General features: G+C 38.0%; 1 protein-coding gene across 7 annotated transcripts in view; it reads right to left on the reverse strand.

Annotated features, from left to right (window-relative positions):
• ICA1 (islet cell autoantigen 1) overlaps window positions 1-23,185 on the reverse strand; it is a 65,766-nt gene extending 42,581 nt beyond the window's left edge. For 2 of the 7 annotated variants that reach the window (XM_015618669.3, XM_015618667.3), the window contains exons 1-7: window positions 23,063-23,185; window positions 13,248-13,294; window positions 11,447-11,485; window positions 9,140-9,311; window positions 7,104-7,176; window positions 5,912-6,035; window positions 3,519-3,717 (exon numbers count right to left, since the gene is read on the reverse strand). In XM_015618669.3, coding sequence (XP_015474155.1) covers window positions 3,519-3,717; window positions 5,912-6,035; window positions 7,104-7,176; window positions 9,140-9,311; window positions 11,447-11,463 — 585 coding nt within the window. In that variant the 5' untranslated portion in view covers window positions 11,464-11,485; window positions 13,248-13,294; window positions 23,063-23,185. Of the gene's footprint in view, window positions 1-3,518; window positions 3,718-5,911; window positions 6,036-7,103; window positions 7,177-9,139; window positions 9,340-11,446; window positions 11,486-12,122; window positions 12,267-13,247; window positions 13,295-23,062 lie in introns of all 7 variants that reach the window. The other 5 variants (XM_015618668.3, XM_015618671.3, XM_015618672.3 and 2 more) reach the window with 5 other exon arrangements.
• Between the last annotated feature and the right edge of the window lie 440 nt (window positions 23,186-23,625).

Raw genomic sequence — 23,625 nt, forward strand, 5'->3', positions numbered from 1 at the left:
CCATAGTTAGCCTAAAGGTGAGCATGACAATTTTTTTCAGCTCTCACTTTTTGCTTGTTAGGGATGGTACTGAAATGTATAGGTTTGATGAGGAAGTCTTTATTGAATTGTACATGCATCTGAGAGAGCAGAGCCAACTAAAATTGAACAGCACACTGTTAAAATTGAACTGTGCTCCTGTAGGCTGCACGTGGAAAGCTGCTGCCTGGTATCACAATTCATCACTACACACTGTCACATGCCTGCTCAGAAAATGCATAGAAAAACCTGAACCTTTTCAGAGCTGGAAGGAGGACACCAGCATTTGGGCCATTTGGTATGAATTCTTACAACATCACAGAACAGTTCATGTTGTAGTGTATGTTCTACAGACAAGTAAGAGACTCAATTTAAGAACTTTAAAAACAGTATCAGTGTGGAGAATTTGGTAAAAGGATATTAGCTCATTAAATTCTGTATATCACAGCACAGTTTAGATGCTCTCAAGGAACACTTCAAACTCTGAACTTGGGATGGAAGACCTCTATAACCACAACAGCACTGGACTGCTCATAAAAACTGCTAATAGAAAAAAAAGAAGTTACATAGCATTTATAGAACTCTGCAGGGAAAAGTAAATGCCTATTTCCTTAGTTTGACTCAAGTAGCTACAATTACATAGATATCTTCAAACAACAATGTAAAAAGGCTGCTCTGCAGTGTTGTGAGACACTCTGAAAGGGGCAGTGTTGCTGGGTCCTGCATACTTAGACTGATGCCTTAACAGCATTAGAAAATTCTTTCAAGTACCTCATTGTTTTGAAAGAGAGCTACAAAAATGTCAGTGTTTTAACTCAGATTTTATCAGCTCTGAAAATACTGACTCAACTATTGATCTTTTAGCCTGAGTTATTCTGAAGGAGGGTATGAAAAACCCATCTGGATTGATTTAGCTTTGGTCTCAAAACACAAGTACCATATCTGTATACATAATGATACATTAAGAAGTACATTATAAAAGGCTACATACTTGAAAAACAGTCCTTTAATTGAATGATATAAATACTGCTGATGCACTAGGTGCATTAAAGATCATTAAAGCAGCACTGTTTACTAGTAATAAAAAAAAAAGTTTACTAAAGTAATACTCCGCATTTTTACAATCAGAAGTCTGAAGAAAACTTCCTTTTAAGTGCTCTGACAGGATCAGCTTCACTAACTACTTGGTGGTATATCACTCAATATGCAGCTCCAGCTCAAGAAGTTTCTCTCTGGCAATGGTATATTTAAGAACCAAAAACCTTTGTAATTATAGTTATAACATCTTTTTCAACACAAAACTAGCATGGCTTCTTTAATTGTTACAGATCCAAAATAAGCCCTAAAACCTCAGCATTACACTGCCACACTATGGCACAATTAAGATCTGCAAGCAAAAATAGAAAAAATGACAATAAAAACTCATCTACTTTAATTATTTAGGACTACAGCATCCACCATTAATTTTTGTAAAGCACTAAGAACAAACTTAGATCTTGCTCAGCACAAGCTACCTAGGAGCATTATGTTTGAGGATTTTATTTCAGTTCTGTTTTTTTCCCCAATTAAAAAAGAAAAAGTTTACTTTCTGCAAGTATTAAATCTTCAAAGACTAGTTTGATATGCCTGTTGCACAGATGGGATATGTGGGGAAGTGGATACCAGGGGCATTTCTTTGCTTTGTTGGCTACAAAATGTAGAGCTTTTTGTTCCCTGCATTACAATGTGAAAGGTTTTCAGTTGGCAGCCAGTTGGAGGAAAGAAATGTTCAAAAAACTTCTTTAAAAAAAAGTTTGGTTTTCTTTAACTATTTGAGGTCATGCTACAGAATTTGAGAATCTTCTTTTATTTTATGTCAGCATATAATTTATTTCAGACTTAGAAATATTTAAAAATATATAGTATTTCCACACTTTTGCTACTAAGTTTTGTAAGAATTTAAAAAAAAAAAAAAATCCTTTTTCTTTCTGACCTTGAAGTGCAGCAACCCAAGATGTCTGAATTTTCACATCTAAGTTTTCATCTACAGCAGCTCACTGCACAAACCATATGTTATTTTAATTACTTTGCCATTTATATAATTTATGCTTTCCACAGCATTTGTTTTGCAAGAAAGCTATAAATCAGTTTTCTATGACCATTACCAGTATTGCTTTATTCAGTCTAACATTCCATTTTTAAGTGTTTTCCTAATAAATCAAACACCATACATAAGCAATCAGCTGAGGCCAAGACCATACCAATTATTTTACCTGCAAGAACTTGCCATGACAAACATTTCCCATAGGGCATAATGAAATATATGTCTGGTGCCACAGGACTTACAGGAATACTCTGCACTGAAGCATTAAATAAAGATTAGATGACTAACTGGGGTACTATTTGTTCCATCCCTTTCTTAATTGCTATTGTCACCACTTTGGTTTACAAAAAATGGCAGTTAGATGCATTCCAGTCCTTTCCTGTTAGGATGGTTTATTCAAGCTTTTAAAATCCCCAATATCTTTCGCCTTCAAAGACTTTTAGTTACGGACTGCTTCAGCCATCAGTTAACAGGGTTTTCTCTTTTATACATTACCTATCTCTCAACCATATACATACATACAGGTACACTTTAATACAATTTCTGGTATTAGACCTCTGCTTTCAATTATGACACAATTTCTGTAAATTTTTTTTACCACTTTTACTCCAAGCATGAGCCACTAGGTTATACCCAAGATCCTAAGGCTTCCTGATAGCCAGTATCTATAAACAGCCAACTGTGAACATTATAGATTTTTAACAAACTCGGCTCTAGGGCCTCACTAGAAAATGTAAAGGTCGCATGTGCATTCCTGAACTGTGACAGCATCAGCCTAAATAAATTCTGTACTCTCACCTGGTAGCAAAATTGCAGCCTACCACCTAGGACTTGTGATTTTGCAAGTCTTTTGGCAGGGGAGGAGTTTAGCAAATCTGAGTGACACTGAATGAAGACTATTTATGGAGAATGCCTCCTTAGCAGTTTTAGTGTTTAGCAGTTGCCAAAGAATCATGCTGAACTGCATAAGGAACCTAAATATAAATTCCAGATTTGCAACTCCTCCCCAAAATCCAACAATAGCGAATTTTGAAAACGTTGGTCTTCAAATGCCCTCAAAATTTAGCAGGAGATAGTAGAGCACTTTTGTTATTCTTTTTTAGTTGCAAAAATCAATACACCCTTCCCCTCTGACAGCAGATGTATCATCTTCTATTAGTTATTCAGGCATCACCACAAAGTATTCAAAATTAGATAACTTCTCAAAAATATGTATTATTTAAATTCTAAAGATGTATGCTGAAGTTGAATATAGTTCTAAAAAATGCCTTTCCTTACAGTCCATAAAGGAGAGATTAATTAGGATAAATGGCATCCTTACTGCTTCTCGATTATGCCCTCCTTGGAAGAATCAAGACCATGCTTCACTGTCATTCATTAGGGAATCCCTTCTAGGAAACCAGAGGAAACTTCATACCTTCCTGAACTTTTCCATCTGCTTATAAAGATCTGGATCCAGCTCCTGAGACACATCTTTCATCCAGAGTAGAGCTCCTCTGTATTCAGTCCGATACTGCTCCATTCTGTTCACTGTCAGCCAGGTGTCTGAGATGGCCCTGTACCTGAAAGTCTCCACTTCTTGATACAATCTACTGAGAGGAGTACGGAGTGCTAATCTGGGGGAAGGCATCAAGGATAGAGAGGAAGGAGAGGAACATGTTAAAACATGTTGTTCCACAAATAATTAATACAATTCTTGACAGCTTGCTAGCACTCAAAAAAGACATACACAGCCATCATAGTTCATAAATGCTAGTCTATGTTCAGATGATTCTACTACATAGTTAGAGGTACACATGAAACAGAGTAATTTTGAATTAATATTGTGTTTGCAACCCTTCTGTTCAAATAGCAACTTTTCAATTACATGTGTGAGGGGAAAAGAAACCACTTCTACTGTGCCCATGTATTTTAGTTTGACAAGCCACTTGTAAGTTATTACCATTCCTCTTCCCCAGTTTAATTTAACAACTATAAAAATATACCCAAGGTAATTTATTACTGGGAAAGTATCACAGATGTATCAGGAATGTCATGCTAAACATCACAGAAAGCACTTCCATTAGCCTTTCAGTCTTCAAATGTAAATGTAAATAAATAAGTCATCTGCCAGCTAGGTAATTATCTCAGTTTTTTCTTTATATTCTTTTTCTTAGTACTGGAACCATTCCTTTGAAGCACATCTACCTTTTGGAAGATTTAGACAATTATCTAAATGTTTCTTCTGGCAACTACACTTTGGAAAGGCAGTAGGGGACACTGTTGCCCTCCCTATGCCATCACTTCATCTCCTAATGGGATCTCAACACTAGATGGGATTAGTCCTTTTGCTTTGCTTCCTCCTGCTACTTCTGCTTTCCTCTTGGTTTCCAGCAGCACCTCACTGGAATGTGTTCTATCAGTTCCACACCAGCAGAGATAGTTTAATGTGCTAGGAAGTCCCTTGGCATAAGAGAATTTCTAATTTTGGCTCCAGTAGCCCAAGAAATGTCCTCTTGATCTCCAGCTACTGAGCTAGCTATGAGCAAGAAACATAAATAGAAGCAGTCCCAACTTCAACAAGAGTTTGAGGATAGCTCAAAAGAACAAAGACAAATGGTTTTATTTTAATGTGAAGTCATTTTAAAAGATGCCTTAAAAATGTACTGAGCAAGAGCTAAATTAATATGTGAATTTACTGTGACTTGTTTTTTTCCAGTACCTTTTTTCTCATTCCACAAATTCTTACCCAAATATCCAAAATAAAGTTCAGTTTATGTAGATATGCACTGAGATTTCTATTAACAGTTATGCCTCATAAAGAAGCAAGTCATCAGCACTTTTGCTCAAAGGTGCTTTACATGAATTTTAAAGATCCCAGTCATGACTGTTACTGGAGGTGCTAATGACCAAACTCTAGCCCAAGGTAAACATATGAAATTTTCAGTGCTGTGTATGCTACACTTTCAGCTGAACAACTGCACTGTTAAGATAAAGCCAGAAAGTATCACAGTAGTTAAAAGCCCTCCCCAAATCCTGTAAAACATAATGGAATAGAATTTGCCTTTGTGAGTGACGGTGAATTTCATACTTTCATAGTCCTAATGCTGTGAAAAAGAGCATCACGATATTTACAATGCCACCAGGTAATGTTACTTTTAAGCTTTTATAGCAAACACTGGGTCAGTGAGACATCAAGGACTCTGGCCAACAGCAGGTGTTAGTGTGCTTGTGTATCCACCTGGATTCCTTATCTTTCACTTGCCCCTACACAACCTACATGAGCTCTGTAGAGATCCAGGATCTTCACTCTGGGGGACTTAACACTAAAGTTCAAGCAGAAGACGGCATTCAGACTCCTCTGTCCTCTGTCTAGTTGAGGCATGAGACTTGATGTCCCAGAAAAAAGTATTCCCTTACTCATTTCCTCCCTTGCAGGACTCAGACACCTCCACAGTGAGCCTGCTGCAGCATTTCTCTGCAGAGTGAGAACTGCCACCAGACGGGAGAGGGACCTGACATCAGCTCCTTTACAACTCTACTGCTGGAGAGGCCATGGAGATGCTCCAGTACAGCTTTAGAACTACCGAGCTGAACAGACACATGGGATCTGAAGATACAGACATAGCAGGTCCATAAGACAAAAAGCAGCATCAGGCAAAATTCAATAAGCCACTAATATTGCCAATACTACAGCAGATTTTGTTGATAATTTTCCTATCAATTAATTCCTTAAACATTTCAAATGGCCAAATGAATTCTGACCCTGGTGAATCAACTACCATTATCACGAGTACTATGCAAATCAGACAGCAATGTTGACCCATATACCTTTGCTGAGAAGAAAAGCAGAGGGCCTTTCCTGTAGCCTGCATCATTTTTCCTGCTCTTGTTTTATCCTGAGAACCCTGTGATCGAAGAAATTTCCCCAATTCATTTTCTTCCTGAGACAGAACTAACAAAAAATAAGTGAGTTGTCAAATATGTTATTTAATTGGTTCCTAACAGCTGTAAAACTGGCCTAACATCAAACAGTCTAAGACACTTTAGATCCAAGCAGTAAAGCAAAAATAAATTATTTTACAGAATTCCTGCATTTAGTAAACAGAAGACCTGATTCATTTGAGACATTTGCTGATATACTTAGCAAGAATCACAAAATTCCATCAACACCAAAAGACAACAGGAAAAATGTGCTATTTCTTTCTTAAAAAGAAAAAGTTAGGTTGGTTTTATTACAAAAAGGGCCATCTTAATTGCAATAACTTTCAGTGTTGGATTTTTTTGGTTCTGTCTGGTTTAGTAGGTGCTTGAACTAAAAACTGCCTCAGCTGATAACATACTTTTATTGAAGCTAATTTCAAGTTTCACTAACCAAAGCTCATTCACTTGCTTTTCTCTTGCTCACCATTTTTCGTGCTTGACTAAATAAAATTTCACATGAAAAACCTAGTACTTCATTTTAAAGAACACTTACTTTCAAATTACTTGGCAAGATTACTTGACAATTTTAACATTCTATAATTGAAACACTATTTCAACTATCTGAAAGACATCTGCCTCAAAGTAACTGATCATTTTTTACAATCAAGTCAGCATTATCAAATTCACTGTAATAGCATAGATTACTTAAATATAAAACTAGTAATAAGCAAAAAAATTCTTCATCAGCAATTCTCATTAAAAAAACCCAAAACACTATAACAGCTTAGAAAGGAGTTATGATTCCTTCACAAGATCCTTCTGAATTTAAACAAGCCAACAAGTCATGGGAAAAAAACATAAAGAAAGCTTTCTCCAGTCATTATTGCTATCACTGCATTATATCAATATATAAAACTTCAGAACTGGAAAATCTTCAAACAAATAAGCAAATCTGCATTCAGCTGTCTGCAAGGAACATTACTTTTGAATAGGTTGAAACTAGTAGTTCCCCACTTTCATTTTTACCTTTTCACTTGTTCAATGATTCCATAATGCAGACCTTCTTATCATTTAAACTACTGTGTTTGATCATACTTACAACAAATCCTTTTTTGATACAGTTCAATTGCTTTCAGCAACTCCATACATGTTCTCTGAATAGAATGGAACAGCTGATATTGAAACAAAATACACAAAAAAATGTCAAGTGTATGCAAGAAACACTGAGGAATGAAATACAAGAAAAAACTTAAATTTTGTGGAAATTATTAGGGAACACTCCTTTCTTCTTGAACAATGAGCAGTATTTCTGATATTTCCCTTATCAATTGTGCTCTTTTTTCATTTAAGGTATTCACTGCAACTAAAGACTGACCAATCATAACTTCACAGAAAGAAAATAAAGAAAAAATAACTTTGGAAGAAGATCTATAATAAGCAGTTGATAGTTAACCAAACTACTTGTGTTGAGGTTTTTTGTTGTTTTTTTTAGGCGATATCTTTTTATAGATATAAAAAGGTACAAATCTGTTTCTAAAAACCCCGTGGTAGAACAGAGTTATCAAAAGATCTCTCAATCAGTCATTCTCTCATGTGGGAATATGCATACTGAATTTTTCATAGACACTGTGAAGTCTAGTGGAATGAAGTTGCAGGTATGGCCAACACAGAAAGTTGTTGATTTAAACTGAAAGTTTTACAGGCATAAGCAAATTTCTAAAGCAGCAACTTCCAAAGGAAGTAGAGGTAAAAGAAAAAAAAAGAAAAAAAAAAAGAAAAAAAAAAGAAAAAAAAGCCAATCATGACTATACTTGGAGACTGCTTCTAGGAAACAGAAAAATTACTACTCTTTCTGTCTGTCCATCTAAAACCTCCAGCCTGCAACTTAAACCTAAACTCCACTATATCAGGCATTACACAGGTAGAAGTAAAATGGACCACTGGCACAGTTAGTGCCTTCTTTCAACACTTCGTGACTACAATTTTACCCAGGTCTTGTCTTTTAAACTGAGAGTATGACTCGCAGGTGAGAATTTGTCCAAAACATGCTTATTTCACTTGTGTGAACACAAGTTTCCCTGTTTCACCTGAGCTAACAAAGCATCCTTCCTGATGAGTCTGCAACACAGTAGACATGGTGAAAACTCAGCTATGTATGTATAAAATACTGTTCCATACTTCCGGCTTGTTTTACATCAATACTCTTGATTTATAACCCATTGTGAAGACTCTGTAGGTAGAACCACCTGGTGATACATTATTGCTATTCTTGTGTTTGTTGTCCTACAGTCTCCTGTATTTTAGCTAAAATCTAAATAAACTGAGAATCCTAAATCAATATTTTTTTTTTTGAAAATGCAGTAAAGGCAGTACAGCAAAACATTTACCCTCGCGTAAGAAAACAACACAAACAAAACTTATATGGACATTAACTGGGTTATTACACTTCCATAGTGCATCCTCAATTTTTTGTTTTATCTCAAAGACACCCTAGGTCTTCATTTTGTAGAACTTTAACCTGTTTTTTTTCCTTTAGAAGGATTGAGGATACTGACAGTAGGACTATATTTGTTAAACAGCAGGATTCCATCTCTTGGTTTTATTTTACAGACTTTCAGAAGCTTCTTCTGCCATGTTAGAACCCACTAATCAGCTCAAAATCTCCAGAGCAGAATGCACTGTGCACCTTGCTCCTGGGCATACTGCATGTTTTTCTGGTATAGGTGGTACTTTATACTTGTATAAAAGATGTCATTTGTACACTCAATAAAATACTATTAGGAAAAAAACCCAAAACAAATCACCTTAAACTGACATAGGCAAAGGATAAGGATGATCTCCTGACTCCCCTGCTAACAAAAGGAGAAAATCTGTCCCTAAAACATGAAAATAAATCTGAGATATGTTAAATTCCAAAGTTAGAGGGACGTGGGGTTTTGTGTTACAAAATTTCCCTATATTCTCTGAATTTACACAGATACTTTTGTCAGAATGTGGAAGAGATATTACATGAAAATTACAAAAATGTATGTATGTTAATATATCCTATGTACACACATATTAAAGGCTTGGTGGAAATGGAAACACTTTAAAAATTGTAAGACACAGAACACACATTATGTAAACATTACAAACCTCTAGTTTTGCATCCAGATCTGCATCTGAAGCCACAACATGTTCATCTTCCTTTTTTCCTGTAACTTTTATAAGGGTTTGTTTTGTTTTCCAGTATTTCTGTTGCATTTTATTGACAACAGATTTTTCTTGGCTTTGAGCATATTGATCATAAAATTCTCTTGGATAGTTGCTAGAATATTAACAAACAAAATTTAAAACTTTAATTGGATGATTTAAAAGTAAGTATAATATATTCAATTAATACATTTCCATTAAGAATATTGCATTTGCATATTGACACATACATTCTAACACACAGTTCCTCATTCTGCATTAATAAAAAAGTAACTAAATTACTGTATTTCCCATCCTATTGTGATAAATAATACACTGATTTCAATTTGAATTTCTTAACCATGCAGTACTGCCCAATAAGCAGATTCAAAGAATTCTTCCCAATGCTTTCTGAAATGATTTATAGCCCATGGAATTAACTTTTTATTTTGCATAATTAATAGGAGAGTTTCAAGTGAACTAGCAGAGTTGCTTAAGCAGGTAGCAATTTTCACGCCATTTCAGCACTGTTGAGATTTGACACAGTGCATTTTATGACTGGGATTAGACTGCTTTTCGCCCTCCTTTTTTGTAACTGAATAAAAAAAAGAACTAGAAGAACACTCATCTCTTTTGAGCATGCTATGTGAAAGACTGATATCTCACATCTCTATACAATTAACCACATGACAACTGTGCATGTATAACAGGTAACCTTTTCTTTCAAAGATTAGTTTTCACTGACAAGTAATTCTACATTCCTGTAGCAGACCTAATAAAAAGTGCAAGAAATAAATTCCATATTCTACAATATTTAAGCTATACTCAGACAGCTTAATAGAAAGTATAGGCTTACAATGAAATTTTAGTGTCTTTCAGGAACTATTATTCCATTACTAATTTGTGCAAAAGTACATGCATTTTCCCCTACGTACATACATAAAAAGCTGTGGTACTCTTTCAGCTTTTTAGAAGTACATGGCTGCTAAAAATTGCTATACTGAATACTCCACGAAACTTAAATAGGTTGAGTTTATTTTGAGAAGATACCTTCCACCTGTGGAGTGATAAACTGTGGTTCATTAGCGAGATACTGACCTCTAGTTCTGTTCACAATACACAGACTGCTCAGAGATGCTAGTCCAAGAGGTCTTCAGACCCAACATACACAGCAAGTCATGTACTGAGACATGTATCCCTGCCCATGGTAGAGGGTTAGAACCAGATCATCTGTAATCTTCCAACCCAAGTCATTCAATCATCCTATGATCCTCTGATTATATATATCTATATCTCTATATATTTGCTGTGAAGTAATACAGATGTTCTGAAAAAACAAGCTGTTGGTACACATGTTCCCCTAAAGGGTAGCACATCTACCCTATCTAATTACTAGTGACACAGTTTAAACTGAAAAGGAATTTTTTTCCACAGGGTTATATTACTTGCTTTAGTTACTTTTAATCAGTGAGTTGGGTGACCGTGCCTTAATCACCAAAGAAACAGTAAGAAATTAAACTGGAAGTGAACAGGGACATAATTTAAAAAAGCATTTATACAGAGCACTTCATGGCTTCACCAAACTTGAAAAGCAAAGATATTTACCCATTTAACTCTACACAAATATTAGTTCTAAGAGTTTAATTTATTAATTAAAATCAAAATATAGGTCTCTTGCTGCTACAGCAGAGAATAAAGAATATGAACAAAACATACCATGTTTTGTTTGGAATTCTGTACAAACAAGCCATGACACACACTGACAACAGACAGCCTATCAAGCTGGGTGAAGATTATATTGACCTGATACATACTGCGCCTTTAAAATGCAAAATTTACAGCATTTAATGAACAAAAAACCCCCTCCTGCATTATGAGAAAACATAACATGAGAGTTTAATAAAAATAGCATTACTTTAATAATAATTAAAAATACCCATCAAACTTCTTACAAGGTACTATAAGGGCCTTAGCTGCCTGGCTAGTTGTGTGCTTTGACTTCTGCTACAGCAGTGAAAATAACTGAGATCACATTTCAGTTTTCTTCAAGTGAAGAAAACACCATAATTCATCTGATGTTAACCAGCCTTGAGAGCTACCTCAGCTGAGGTCACCAGAAATTCTGGGGGCATGGTGTAAGGACTAAAAATTAGCTAATAATATAAGATTAATACAGATTCCTGAATTATGAGACTGATAAACCAACTGAACAATCAACATACCAAACACTATTAGCACTTTAGAATAAAAAAAAAATATCAAGATGCTTACTATTTATGACCTTCCATGATTCTTGTTTTCTTCACACACCTAAATAAGAAATTACCAGTTAATACAAGTATCTGTAATTTTTAAGTTAAACACTAGAAATCCTGCATTTTTCCCCTCAGAAAATTACCATGTTGCAGCATCTTGTTCATCATATTACAAAAGAAAACTTTTCAATCTGTGAGACAAATGCTTTCCTTGTGTAACACACAATTCTCATGAAAATCCATTATAAATGGATTTAAGTGCTGCCATCAGTGATGATCCTTCTATGCTAGCAAGTTTTTCAAGCAAAACAAATTTACCAGGTAAAAGTTCAGTGACTTTTGATGAGGCATGCCAAAATTGTCCATACAAGCATCACCCTCAGTCAAATTTTTTCCTCCAAGTTTTAGCCACAATAAAATTCAATTACTTTTTACCTTTTTTTTTTTTTTTTCCCTATATCCCACTGATCTATTTTTTAAAACACTAGTTACATCGTGTCTTGAGTCAGAGATGTGAAATTTAATGACCAGATGGTTTTTCTATGAGGGACACCACAGTTCCTGAGGATAGAATATGATTTGTAAGCATTAGAACTTAGGTTTTATAAGTTACTCTCTCCAGCTTGGATACTCAAGTTTCCCACTATACTCTGAGCTGGCCAGATGGCATGCACATCACTTCCCACCAGTACCTGAGCACAGTCCTTCTAGGCCAAATTTAACAACCAAGTCAGATATTCTTAAAAAATAAGCTCCCAGCTTCTCCTCTGTTGCTTTCAGAGAGGACTGTTCTTCAGCACATGGTTAACATGGGAATGGAGGCACTGCAGCAGGATCTGGGTGAGACCAAAATGAAGCTGGTGAGATGGATGGTGCTGCTGGGGAATGGACTTTAGCAAGTAGGGCATAGAATAAACACACCAATGGGCTCCAGAAAGGTATGAAGCTGATTGACTAAGGAAAGAGTAATGGAAAAAGCAGCTAGGGAGGTAATGGTGCTGAAACTGGACTTTGGACTTTTTACTTAGCCAAGTAAAAAAGAAAAGGGGCTACAAAGGGGAGACATGGTGTTGGAAACATATCTAGCACAGTACTTCATACAGACAATGTGGTTAGTACTAGAGGCAAAGGGACTGGAAGAGAGTGCGGAATCCAAGTAAGGGAATGCAAACAACCTGAATGCTTCCTGCAAGCATGAAGCACATGCACTTCCATTTGGAGCTGAATGGAGACAAATCCCAGACTTCTGAGTCTAACCTCTCTGCTGCCAGTATCTGTGAAACTTCCTTGCAAAGTTCCATGAGATACTGCAAGATTATATCAGAGCAGGAATTTTGCCTGAATTGGAACTTTTGTGAAATGTTCTTCAGCGCTGCTGGAGAGACCATGAGAAAATTCTGGTCTCTGTCTTCACACCAGAGTTTAAATATAAGGGTCAACAGCTAAAAAAGGAGGAAGAAAGAATCTTTTCAGATTGTTGTTGGTGTTACAGAACTATTGAGACAGACAAGATACAGAATGGAGTGTTTTGCTGTTCTTTCGAGAGCCATAGGCACAGGCACTATGAACTCATTTTCTACCTTCATATTCTTGACTTCACTGTTTTCACAATGGTCCTCTTCTAAGTCAGCTGTGAGGATGTATGAATGAGATAAGACCACAGGATTTAGCTTGTATACACATCCATAACTCAAGTTATTCAGCAGCACACTTGGCTTGACAGGAAGCAAAGAACAGCCTATCTAGGTGGAATAACATGTACATTACTTGAACAAAATATAAGCAACCAGTATGGGGAAAAGGTGTAAGGCACTGACCTTATTCACTGTACACATCCACCTGCTTCTCCAAGAAACCAATGTCCCTACAAAAAAATAAATAGGATCATGGTCAAACAGTTGATACTTGCAAGTATAGCTCATGCTCTTTCTTCCTAAACATCTGACCTCACCTTTTGACTCTGAAATCTTCTTAGTTATACTCTTCAAGGTTCTACATAGCACCCTTATGCCCTGAAGATACTCTTTGTGGGAATTTTCACATTCAAAGTAGACAATATTTTCATGGTAAGACAATGAGGGCATGCATTTTCTGTTCTGCTGTGTGACAGGATGGCATATGAGGTGTTTGAGGCTACAAGACCTGCTGGGATAGTGTCCTATGGCAAATCAGGGTGGAAGGAAACAGAAGTGAAGCCTTACCTACACTGCCTGCTGGAAATGGCACCGGGCATGCGATATCACCCAAAACATGCCAGGAGGGAAACGGTCCTAGAGAGTTCTAGACAGCAGAGACAAAAACCATGCCAGGGAGATTGCTGTAATTATGCAGTGGCAACAAGCAGCAGCCCAGGACACAAATTCAATCCCTGCGCCCATTTTATTTTCAGTACGGAGCTCACTTTTGGTCCTAAATGAGAATTCAGTTTGCAAAGACAACTTAGTAAGTACTAGATTTGAAAAAACAGAAATGTAGTTGCTAAAATATAACGTGCAGTAAATTGTCTCTGCAGTAATTTAACAGGGCCCTAATTTATTTATATAATCTCTTACTTCACGTGTTGTCACTGTCTGTTCCAAGTCCAGCAACTAAAAAGGGTTAAGATACTGGTTCATCTCTAACAAGGACATTAAAGGACATTCTAAGGACATTATTAAAATAATATGGCTTAACTGAAAGCAATGAGATTTTTTAAAAGAAATACCAAAATATAAGTCTAGTCTCAAAAAGTGAGAGACACTAGTAAGAGGGGACTGGAAACAGCCCAGGGAAGTATCCAAGAATTAAAAGGAAGATTTCACAGCCATGTAAAGAAGAATCCCTGCAGTCACAGAATGCTGGCCCTGAAGCTGCAGAGAAAGACCAAGAATGAGCACATAACCTCTCACTACTTTAAAGTTTTGAACTCTCTTATGCTTTCAAAGAACAAGACAAATGCCCTGAATAGAAGTAACAAGCCAGTTGGTCTTTGCCAAAATTGACTACAATAGAAGCACATGACACTAAAAACTTGAATCTACCAATACTCTCTCCAAAAAGTGCAGTGAAATTTAAAATTAACCCATGTTATCATACAGTTTTAGATATAAAAACAAGCTTTATTTGCCACAAGGAGTTGATGTAAGAGACTTTTTTTGTTTGATTTTCTTCTCAGTGTATTAAAATAAAAAAAAAAGACTAAAGTTTCAATAAATATTGTACTGACAATGATTAACAAAAAAAGAAAAAAAAAAAAAATCACCACCCTATAGGAAAGCATTTGCATTGGGAAGTTTCCATATTTGACAATACAGTTACACAACAGTTGTGATCTCCTTGACAGACTTTATCTTGACAAACAAAAGTGAGGGATACTCTAGATGAGGGGGTGGGTGTAAAAAGCAAGCATACTTGCTTTATTCACACCAGAGAAAGCAGTGCCACATTACAGGTAACTGTATAAAACCCCACATTTAATACTGCAGAGTGATGGACCAGAGGCTTCCTGAAGAAGTCCACTAACGGAACTAACGGATCCAGTAATTTTGCAAGTGCTTCTCAGTGTTTTGAGAGAACCAAATGCTACCTCAGTTTAAGCATTAAACCTGAGCTGGCCCTATTCACAACGAATCTTGGAACACAAGGGACCACAGAGCTGAAAGACCCATTCCCATACAGAACCAGCTGGGGTCACAAGCCCTGCCAAAACCTTGAAAATCCCTAGCAGGTGTTTTTGAGGAGCCACCAAGAAGCCTCAGCATCACTCTCCACAAGCCCATTTTGCAGACTGATGCCAGAGAAGACAGGTACAGCCTGGACACTGAAATGCATTGGAACTGTTTCTAGACTCAGCCTGGCTTCACATGTAACACAGCTGAAGTCAGGCAGTGCTCTGCCACAGATAACAAGAAATGCTGAAACTAAGATGGTCCTGCAAACAGCCAACTATGGCAGAGTTTATCTGGGTGGTAGACTATTTACCCACAAATTATTTCTGCAGGAAGCCATAACAGCTGGAATGTACACAGAATTTCATGTTATTTCAGCCATACTCATCATCCTACTGAGAAATGTAGCTGTAACACTGGAACAAAACTTGGAGGACACTTGTCATTAGCAAGTGGCATTTCTATTCCTATGAAAAATCCTCTGATTCTCTATATTCTCCAAGACCCCTTGAATAAACATGTAAATTTTTCTGTACAAATATAAAATGCTTTCTTGGTGTTTTGTGTGATTAGAATTGCACTATACACTAGGATTACCTTTCAGCTCGTGTTCCGTACAGCATTTGTACACGCTTGCTTTTCTTTTTTAGCTTTAGTACATTTTGTTGCAGCATAAGTTGTCTGATTTCCCAAGAGCTGAACAGCTTTATGAATAATCTTTCGATTCTACTTGTGTAAGAAAAAGATGGTATGAGTGCCTTCTCTCCAAAAGCTACATTGATAATAAACATGTCTGTATATCAGTGTCACATCTCTTCTTCAGTGAGCCTAAATGTAAGAAGTGTCATGTGGCATGGCAAAGTTCAGACCTTAATACTCTCCTAGGTAATGAGGAAATCTGTTTAAAACCCAACCCGACAAACAAAAGCTTTACCCCTAATTCAAGTATCTCTTCTTGTCTGACCATTGGTTACATAGCTCTTACTGTGATCTTAGCTCAGACAACAGATCACACAGAAAAATATCAGGATGTTACCAGAGGCATCAAACAGGAATCTTTTCAACTCTGAAGACTGTATGTAAAATAAACTGTTGATCTAATCACAGCTTCTCAGAACAGAGAGATGAGCTGAAATCCTTGCAAAAACATTATAAAGTCTGATGTACAGAGCAAATCTAACATCCAAAGATAACCTAGCAGTTATGTAGGATGGCAGTAGATTGAACAACATGTTCTTTTGAGACGCATCCAGAAAGAAGGAAAGGGAACTAAACAAATAGCACAGCAGAATTCAGCAACCCTTACGTGAAGCAATATGTTCATCAAAACACACCAAAGAGTCTGCACGTTCACTGACACAACTGTCTTCTGAGTCTACTGTTCTTTCAAAGCAGATAATGTGTTCTGTGGTTCCTCAAATCTCAACAGACTCTCCATATCCTAAAACCCCTGCAACTTACAACTTCAAATATGGCACAATCATACATTGCAGTTGATTTACTTATGTCAACAGTTTTATTAAAACGAAGAATCTTCCAATAAACTTCTAATGCATTAATAGCACAGTGGTGTTAAGTAACAGAAAAACATTAAAATTAAGGGGTTCTATATATAAAAGTGAAGAGTGCAAGTTTCATTTATGTAAAATACTTTGAAAGGAAGAAAATGTGCCTAGGTGAGGGAATCAAGGCCATCTGTGCCTCCAACAGCTCTTGGCTGACAACCTATCTTCTCCACTCTGCTCCCTGGAAACTGTGATCAAACTGAACCAAGTACATGGGTTGCAAAATAAGAAGCAGTCTCACTGCAAGATGAAGACTAGACAGGATGCAGTTTTATTTTCTCTGGTGCGTCTACAAACACACAGACCAGGAGCTTCAAATGGTGTTTGATTTTGCCCTTTCCAAGCAAAAGAGAATATAACAGCCTGTAGATCTGAATTATCCACGTTGTCAATGCAGGAAAAGAATGAAAGCTGAAGTCTGGGTCTTTCAGCATCAAGATTATACACAGACTTATAAGTATTCCTACTCTTAAATACAAGAATAGCTACTCTAATTCAGCTAAAATGAATCTACCATTCAAGCTATATCTATGACAAATGACAAGATTTAATTTTTCCTCTAAAGCTCTTAATTCTCAATATTGATGCTCTAACCCTGCAGAATCATCCATGCTTCAAATCCAGGAGTCTTTTCATTCTGTTAGACTACTTACTGATGCCCTTGTTTATTAATTCAACAAGTTGGCAAATTGGCCTGTAAGTGCTACATTAGCAGTTCCTTCCAGCCATTACAACTTTTTGTCTAATCCTTTGTCTCAGACTGATCCACAGCTTTGCTACTTATCCTGGAAAGTGTCTATCTTGGAGATTACCCACAAGTTCTCAGGAGAAGAAATATAAGATTGCAGTTATCAACTGAATTACTCTTTCAATCTATTTCAGGGGTTGACACCTAGAAAGAAATTTCATACATTCTTAAATGAAGCACAGGTTAAATGGCATCTGTTACACAGTGAAGGCTTCTGCTAAATTCATATATTCACCTGAGAGGTGCTGAGAGGGGAAAAAATCATCCTGTTTGGCTGCAATTATCTAACTTTAGTGCCTAAATTGCCATACGAGCCTCTCAAGACTAAGTCCCTGTACAGATAGCAAACAGAACCTCCACAGACTGTGCACACAGAAATTATGCTTTTTGCATTAGGCACATGAACTACAAAGATAGATCATGCTGTGAGAGCACTGCTCTATTCCCCCTCTTTCAGAACTAGAATTTCATGGTGGTCTGTTGAATTACTGCGGAGGAGAAAAAAAAAAAAAAAAAAGCAAAACACCAGCAGCACACTGAACACTGAGTAATACTGTCTTTGGGATATGGCCATACCCTGTTAAGTACCCCGGAACCAATTTTCTCTTTCACTACAAACACTTCTGGAACTAACATTTTTATACATAGTTTTTGCCATTTCCTTCTCTCTACCAAGGCCTATGAGACATCTCAAAACCACCATTTATTCCATTTCATTTATCCATTTGTCTTGATCCTTCAAAGAATTAACCTACTCTACCACACCCCCTACCCCTGCCAAATTTGATGCACAGGAAAATCCCATGCACATACTAAAAACAACAGAAGTATCAGAGAAATTGGAGTCTGTCCTCCAAGTTTGACCCAATACAACACACTTCTCTTTTTCCAGTCAGTAAACTGTGTGGAGAACAAGCCACAGTAATACCAGCAGGTATCTTAAATGACTAAGACTGTGTGATAAGAGACTTGCACTGTAAGAAACCATGATGAAATATGAATGGTTTGGGTCTTCTTTCTGTCATTTGTAGCACTACCTAGGCTGCACACAGTACATCCAACCAAATGAGTAGCAGTACTATTGACACCTGGCTTTCACTCACCTTTACAATGACTCTATTTAATACTCTGTGTAGGGCATATATGGGTAACATCTATTGCAGAGAGTACTGTCAAGAGTTACTTTCTTCCAAAACACAATTGTGATACTTCTAATTTCAGAATACACAATTAATGTTGGAAATTATTCTACTTAAGTTCCTGGTACAGTCTAAAAAAAGGATGAGATCCGGAGCCATGTTTCTTATGCTATCATTTAGTCTTTATTTTTCTATTCCCAACTCTGATGCATACAAATTAACAGAAGTGGCAGACAAACTGCAAATTTACACTTTAAGAGTTTATTGCTGACTTATACCAAGAACTGAAGAGTATCAATTAATCTGAACCACTCTGGTTTTCAGTACTTGAGTGGTTACAAGTAATTTTTAACCAAAATGAAAAAGCTGAAATTTGGGCCTTTCAACATATTCTTTAAAACTTGGTTTTGCCCCACAAAGTGCAAAGACCAATTCAACAGTTAGCATTCCTCTTAAAAAATTATTTTGTGTCTATTTGGTACTATATTTCTATCATATTATTGCAAAAACTATCAGATCAAACTTACAGGCATAAATGATCTCCTCTCTAGAGGATAAAATGCATTGAAATGATACTTGGAGCTGGGTTGGGGGTTTTTCTGATTGTTGTTTAAACAGTTGAATGAAAAATCCCTAAACCCAGTGGATTATCTCAAAAACACTGATAAGAATGGCACACGAAGTCACAACAGCACATGCAGTCTCAGAACAAAATATTTCAAATAAATGCTGGTGGACTGCAAGATTGACGAGCAAACAATAGCACTTTCTAGATAAGCTCATTTGCACACAGAACTTTATCACTTGCACAGATGTATTTAACCACACAAAAAATTAATTTTAAATTTTGTTTTCAGATTATACTGATTTTTCATTTGCTTACTGTGGAATAATGTAGGGACAGTATATAGTATCAGTTTCCCCTCAGGTAACATCTTTTGCTTCACTAGTAAAGCACTGCACTTATATTTGTGGAGAACAGTGAGACAACCAGGTAAGCATTGCAAGTACTACATTCATTTTATAGAAGAATAATTTGAGTATAAATCATTGAATGGCAGGTCTAAGCTCAATGCAAATGAGCAAAACTGGAGATATTTTTAATTTTCTAAATGCAGACTTGCTTTGTTTCTTAAAAATTACTATAAAATTGTTTTGTAATACACATTTTTGCTCTTAGTTTAAGAGCCACTATTTGTAAACTTAATAGGTGACTATTATTAAAGAAAATATCATAGGCACTGTACACAGATTATAAGAGACAAGATTGTTTTTCTGATGCACTCTACCTGTAATCAGTCTAGAGCCTTAATATTGGAAAACTTTCCTTTTGTGAAATTATGGGAAAAGTAATGAACAAAAAAAAAAATTAAACTCTTTTTGCACGTATAGTATATTACATACAAACATATAAGGCTTTAGAACTTCAAACTCTAAATGGTAAATGAAACTTCAAATGGCTTTCTTATTTAGAAGCCCTATTTGCTGGCACATGCAACCCTCTCACATTTCTGCCTCCCTCCTGCCTTTTCATCCATTCAGAAGCCAGGAGGAGGCAACACCATTTAGACCCAAAGGGAAACAATACTGGAGGAGGGAACACAAGAAAATAATTTTCTCCAGTTTCCCTTGGAGATTATTTCCCATCTGTGGATAAGAGATTCAATTAACAAAACAGCCTTAGCACGCAGAGCAACAACAATACATGGCAATCTCCTTGCGCCACCCTTTGAGTAAACACCACCAGTACAGGCTATATATTCTCAGCAGACACGTAGTCCACTCAACTTTTATATTACTGCTTTCAGTAATATCCTGCCACTCCAGCTGACTCTTCCTAGAGAAGCGGTGATCCTTATGAAGCTACTTGCAAGATGGACCCAAGCACTGTTTCAGTGACTTCGTACAGACAGTTCTCAAGGTTGACGTAAGCAATTGTGTAACTGGTCAAAATGCCCCTCAGTTTGCCGTGGCTAACAATAGCCACAGGAAGAAGTACTGTGAGACTGTTATTACCAGCAACCCTTAAAAAGGTCAAATGTTTCTAATGTTCTTGATTGTTTGGTTCTTTCACTAACAAACTTCACTCTCTTGGCTTTTGTATTTTTAATGTTTCTGCATCACGTGGTGTAATTTTGTCTCCAGAGTGATTTTATGGTTGAGAAGCAGCAAAACTTCTTGAAGAATAAACCACAGGGCAATATGCTCGGAGGTGATTTTGAAAAAAAGTATTAAAAAGTGAGGGCATTTTTGTCTTGTTCAGATGAAATATTAGTACATTTCTTTTCTGTCAACTTGAACCAACAGCTTTCAACGCTAGCTGAAGACTGAGAAGAGCTGTTATTATTAATTTCTTCAAGAAAAGGTTACATGAGAAATCATCAGAACAGTTTAACAATTGTGTAAACTATGGGTAACAGAGAAGAACTGGCAAGATGGTTGCCTCGAAACTCTACGAAGCCAGGACAAAACCCCCTAACCCTGTAGTAGGAATTTTACTTTGCTCTATGTGATCTCCTTCACCCCTCAGTAATAGGAACTTCTAAAAAAAAAAAAAAAAAGTTAATGAAACCTCCCCTTTCCATAAAGTCATAACTGGTCTTCTCCAATCTGCAGTAACATTTATATTTGAATCTCAACTCCAACAAACAATAGAAGAAAGGACCACTATCTAAAATGTATTTAATTTTTTTTTCTCAAGTGAAAAGGAAGCAAATTCCACTGACCAGCATCTAGACTCCAGTAAAGTGCCGGAACCTTTCTGGAAACACATGAAGCTCTGACAGCCAAGAAACTTTAGAAACTCATTTAGACTAAGGTTTGGCAGCATTTAACCACCACATTATCTTCCAGTAGAGTCTGTCATGTGCAAAATGTGACTGGTAATACCAGTTATGGCAGTTCACTACGCAAAAGATCTCTGTGGCTTGACGCTAAATTCCTCCTTCAGTGGTATTAACATTAATCTTAAACCACTATATTACTAAGTTCAAACCAACAGGCTGTTCAAACAGCAGTTAAAAAAATTGGTAAAGTCTAAATGAGGTGTTGCTGGTCCTCATGCTAAGTACCAGTAAGAACTGCAACCTCTAGATCTGTGCCAGACAGCAATGTCAGGGGATTCTTCAACTCCTTCTTTGAGAACATTGGATAGGCAAAGTGAAAAGAGTGGTTTATAAAAAAAAAAAAAAAATCAGAAAAAAGACCATAACCAAATGCCACTTGCACTGCAGATGCAAAATCCAGCCCATCGTTTTCTCTATCCAACACTTTCGAAAAGTGATCAAAGAGTTTTCTCCTTTCAAGAGTCTTGCTAGATTAAAACACAAGAACAGTTTATTTCCAAGAAGTCTACTCTGAAAGAAAAGTCACAGCTTCTTTCTGTGACCCAAATGAAATAAAATCTATCCAGAAACCAAAAGAAAGAGGATAACACAGTTAAACATATGGAGAACAAAAGTCAACAAACAGGTGCTTCATGGAAATAAAAGGTCATCTTGGTTTAAAGCAAGGCTTTTAGACAGGGGGGAAATATCACAAACAACCAAACAGAAGAACAAGTCCAATGCCAAGCTTCCAAAATACTACCACAATGTGACTCGGTGGCAGGGGGCAAAAGGATGTAACCTTGAGATTACCAGTCAGTTTGACATTTACACTTCTGAACTAAGGCAAGCCTGAATTACTACTTTAAGAGGGGTCACACAGATCATTGAGGCTATCAGCTTTACTCAAAACAGTATGGAACGGGAGATTTATTTACATATGGCACTGAACATATATATAATGATATCGACAAATAAAAGAGCACAGTGCCTTTCACCCCTTTCTGCTGCTAAAAACTGACCTCATGTTTCAAGTAATATCCGATTTTCTTTTTTTCTTCAAAACGACTAGAGCAGCTTTCATGGGTCAGGTGCACGTATGAAAAATAAATCTGATTACCAAGATGAACCTTTTACAAATTATAAGCTTTAAATCGTAAATGTGGGGCTCCTGAATTGCCATTTCACCAGCTGTTACTGTCTCGGTGCTGGTTCGAGATCTGTCATTTACCTGACCAGAGGATGCCTTGCCACCCCTCTCCACCCGACTGGCCTCAGGAGGGGTCGGAGCGCGGCCGAGCAACCTGCCCCTCAGCCCGGCAGCCAAGCCGGAAACCGCCGAGCAGCACCGGCCGTTTCCCTCCCCGCTTCCAGCGGGCAGAGCGCCAGGGAGGATGTACGGGAGGCACAAACGGATAAATGCAATAATCATGGCGAGACAACCGCACGGCGGGAGGGGGAACACAAGGCAAAAGGAGGGACAGATGCCATCTTGTGCCTCGGAAATTTCACTCTGAACAGGTCCGGCCGTGGATACAGCGCTGACGGGCACCAGCTCCGCAGGCCCGGCGGCCGCGCCGCCTCCCTCGCCCCGAGCGGGCTTGCCCGTGGGGGAGGCGGCGCCCACCCGGGGCTGGTACCCGCGGCACCAGCTCTCCCCGCCCGGCCCCAGCACGGAGACCAGCGAGGCCCCCCTTCCCGCACTCACCTTGCGGAAGGAAAGGGAGGGAAGGGCCGAGCCGCAGGCACCGCCGCCGCCACCGCCCCTCCAGGTGTTCCAGCGCCGCCGGCGTCAGCGCAGCCAGCGGAGCCGCCTGTGCCGGCGCGGGCGCCCCCGCAGCGGGGCGGAGCCGCCGCCCGGCCCGGCCCAGCCCGGCCCCCGAGCCGGGAGGGCGCGGCCGCCAGGTCCGCGGCGCTTGGGGCGGCCACTGCCCGGTCTTGGTCAAGGCGGGGACACGTTTCCTCCTGCTTTCCCTGTAGCGCTGTGAGGGAAGCGGCGGGAGAGTCACCCAGGTTGGGGCCCTTCTGGGGTTCTGATCACCGCCGCGACCAAAGCCCCAAGCCTCATGCCTCAGCCCTTGCTTGCTGGGGACCGCAGGTGTCCCGCCCGGAGCAGCAAGGAAATACGAAAATGTTTTGGTTGTCATAAATAGTTGCCATCGAGATAGTGCAAACTGGAAGGAGAAGGCCCTTTAGGAGGAAAAGGTGGCAGTGTCACGGGGGTCAGGAGAGCACTGGTTCTGAGCTCATGTCGGAATTGGGTCACTGAGG

This window comes from Parus major, chromosome 2 (assembly GCF_001522545.3).
Source record: "Parus major isolate Abel chromosome 2, Parus_major1.1, whole genome shotgun sequence".
Classification (NCBI taxonomy): domain Eukaryota; kingdom Metazoa; phylum Chordata; class Aves; order Passeriformes; family Paridae; genus Parus; species Parus major.